At 33.4% G+C, this 1,854-nt stretch overlaps 1 protein-coding gene across 1 annotated transcript in view; it reads right to left on the reverse strand.

The window, feature by feature from the left end:
- LOC107691621 (high affinity choline transporter 1-like) overlaps positions 1-1,854 on the reverse strand; it is a 9,577-nt gene extending 7,723 nt beyond the window's left edge. The window contains exons 1-2 of the mRNA XM_016490309.1: positions 1,721-1,854; positions 1,104-1,339 (exon numbers count right to left, since the gene is read on the reverse strand). Of these exons, the coding sequence (XP_016345795.1) occupies positions 1,104-1,287 (184 nt within the window). The 5' untranslated portion in view covers positions 1,288-1,339; positions 1,721-1,854. The remainder of the gene's footprint in view (positions 1-1,103; positions 1,340-1,720) is intronic.

The raw sequence follows: 1,854 nt of genomic DNA on the forward strand, positions 1-1,854 counted from the left end.
TATTCAGCTCCGGCTCGGATGACTATGCATATACTCAAGGTATGAATCTGCTTATGTAACACCTCATGTGTATGTATATAAAATATATATATATAATTTTTTATTATTTTTTTATTAACAACATTGTTAACATTAAGGTTAAAAGTGCTGTAGAAGCATTGTTCATTGTTAATTTAAGTTAATTAAAAATGTACTAAAACAATCAAAGTTGCATCTGTTAACATTAGTTAATGCACTTTAACATCAGTGACATCAATGAACAATTGCTGTAAATGCTGTAAGAAATATATTGCTCATTGTTAATGTTTTAAGTAATGTTAACAAATGAGATTGTATTGTAAAGTGTTACCAAATAATTGTGGTTGTGTGTGTGGAAAAATAACATAATTGGTAACATAAATTATCAAATAATTAGTAACAGTACCAGTATGTACAATACATGCATGGGTAAAAAAGAAGAAAGAAAGAAAGAAAGAAAGAAAGAAAGAAAGAAAGAAAGAAATATATATATAAAACCAAACAGAACCATTTAATGTTTAAAAAAGTACATACCCGGGAAGATAAACATTCTCTGCTGTGCCGTTGATATAACCCCCTCCGACCCAAGTTGCTGGAATGAGAATGAGAGAGGACATTCAAACTGACTTGTCTTAAATATATATAAAACCAAACAGAACCATTTAATGTTTAAAAAAGTACATAGACCCAGCGAAATTGCAGTTAATATACAGCAATAAAATGAAACATAATACATAACGTAGTATTATATATAATTTAGGCCTACAAATTTCCGAATTTGTCTATTATTGATTTATTTGTTTATTTATTTATTTATTCACACTATTTATAAAAGGGTTTGCTTTTTTAAAACAACGATTCAAGGTTTATTTGTCCAATGATTATTTATGTTGCTTCTCTAAGATAGAAAGACATCAAGATACATCTCATCATGATTTTACTTTTTTATATATATAGCCTATACAGACAATATATTTTTGTTAGACAAGTAAATCTCTAAAGATGTAAAAATAAAACGTCATTCGTGTTATATCATATATGCATAAAGTGAAAAGCTTTTTTATTTAGTTCTCTCTGAAACTCACCAGTCATGGTAAATCCGCCGACAAATAATCCAATATCCCTTCCTCCGACCATAATGGTCTCACTGCGATCAACTCCCTCCACCACGCCGGAATTCTTGTTTTTCCATGCTGCCCAGATTCCCACTATAAGGATCAGCAAGTAGAAGATGACAATCGCCACCAAACCCTCCACATGGATGTTCATCTTCTCTCTGCTAAAGTCGTTGTATCTCTAAAGAACCGAAATTCATTGAGACCTAAGGAAAAGAGACCCAAACAGGCATGCAAGAAAAGAAGGGAGAGTTACAAAAATCAATCAATCAGTCTGTTGTGCTTCTAAACACAAAGAAGACGCAGAATTAAGAATTCAACTCATTTCAAATGATCATAAATGCCTATTTATAGTCTTTCAGTCACTTCATACTTTTTAACATTTCGTGGTCAATTCCGAGGATTTCATGTTTCTGGTTTAGGTGGGGCAAAAATGGCAACTATTTCATAATTCAACATCATAAAAGTGCCTCACCTTTGTGAATCAGCCGCCAGCCACTCAACTGCCACCAACAGTGCAAAAAAGAGCCCAACTATCGCCTCAGCAGAAGAGCAGTCCAGCACATTTCCGAGTCAGCCAAACTTACTGTGAATCTTATAGGAGCAGGTTTCGTCAGAGGGTAGATGAACGTCAGAGAGATGTGAATGGGGGCTATTTATGAATAAAGATGTCAGATCGTGCAAATGAGCCGCGCGTCATTGGAGGTTATAAAGTCAACTG

The sequence above is a fragment of the Sinocyclocheilus anshuiensis genome, unplaced genomic scaffold, assembly GCF_001515605.1.
Source record: "Sinocyclocheilus anshuiensis isolate Anshui unplaced genomic scaffold, SAMN03320099.WGS_v1.1 scaffold442, whole genome shotgun sequence".
Classification (NCBI taxonomy): Eukaryota; Metazoa; Chordata; class Actinopteri; order Cypriniformes; family Cyprinidae; genus Sinocyclocheilus; species Sinocyclocheilus anshuiensis.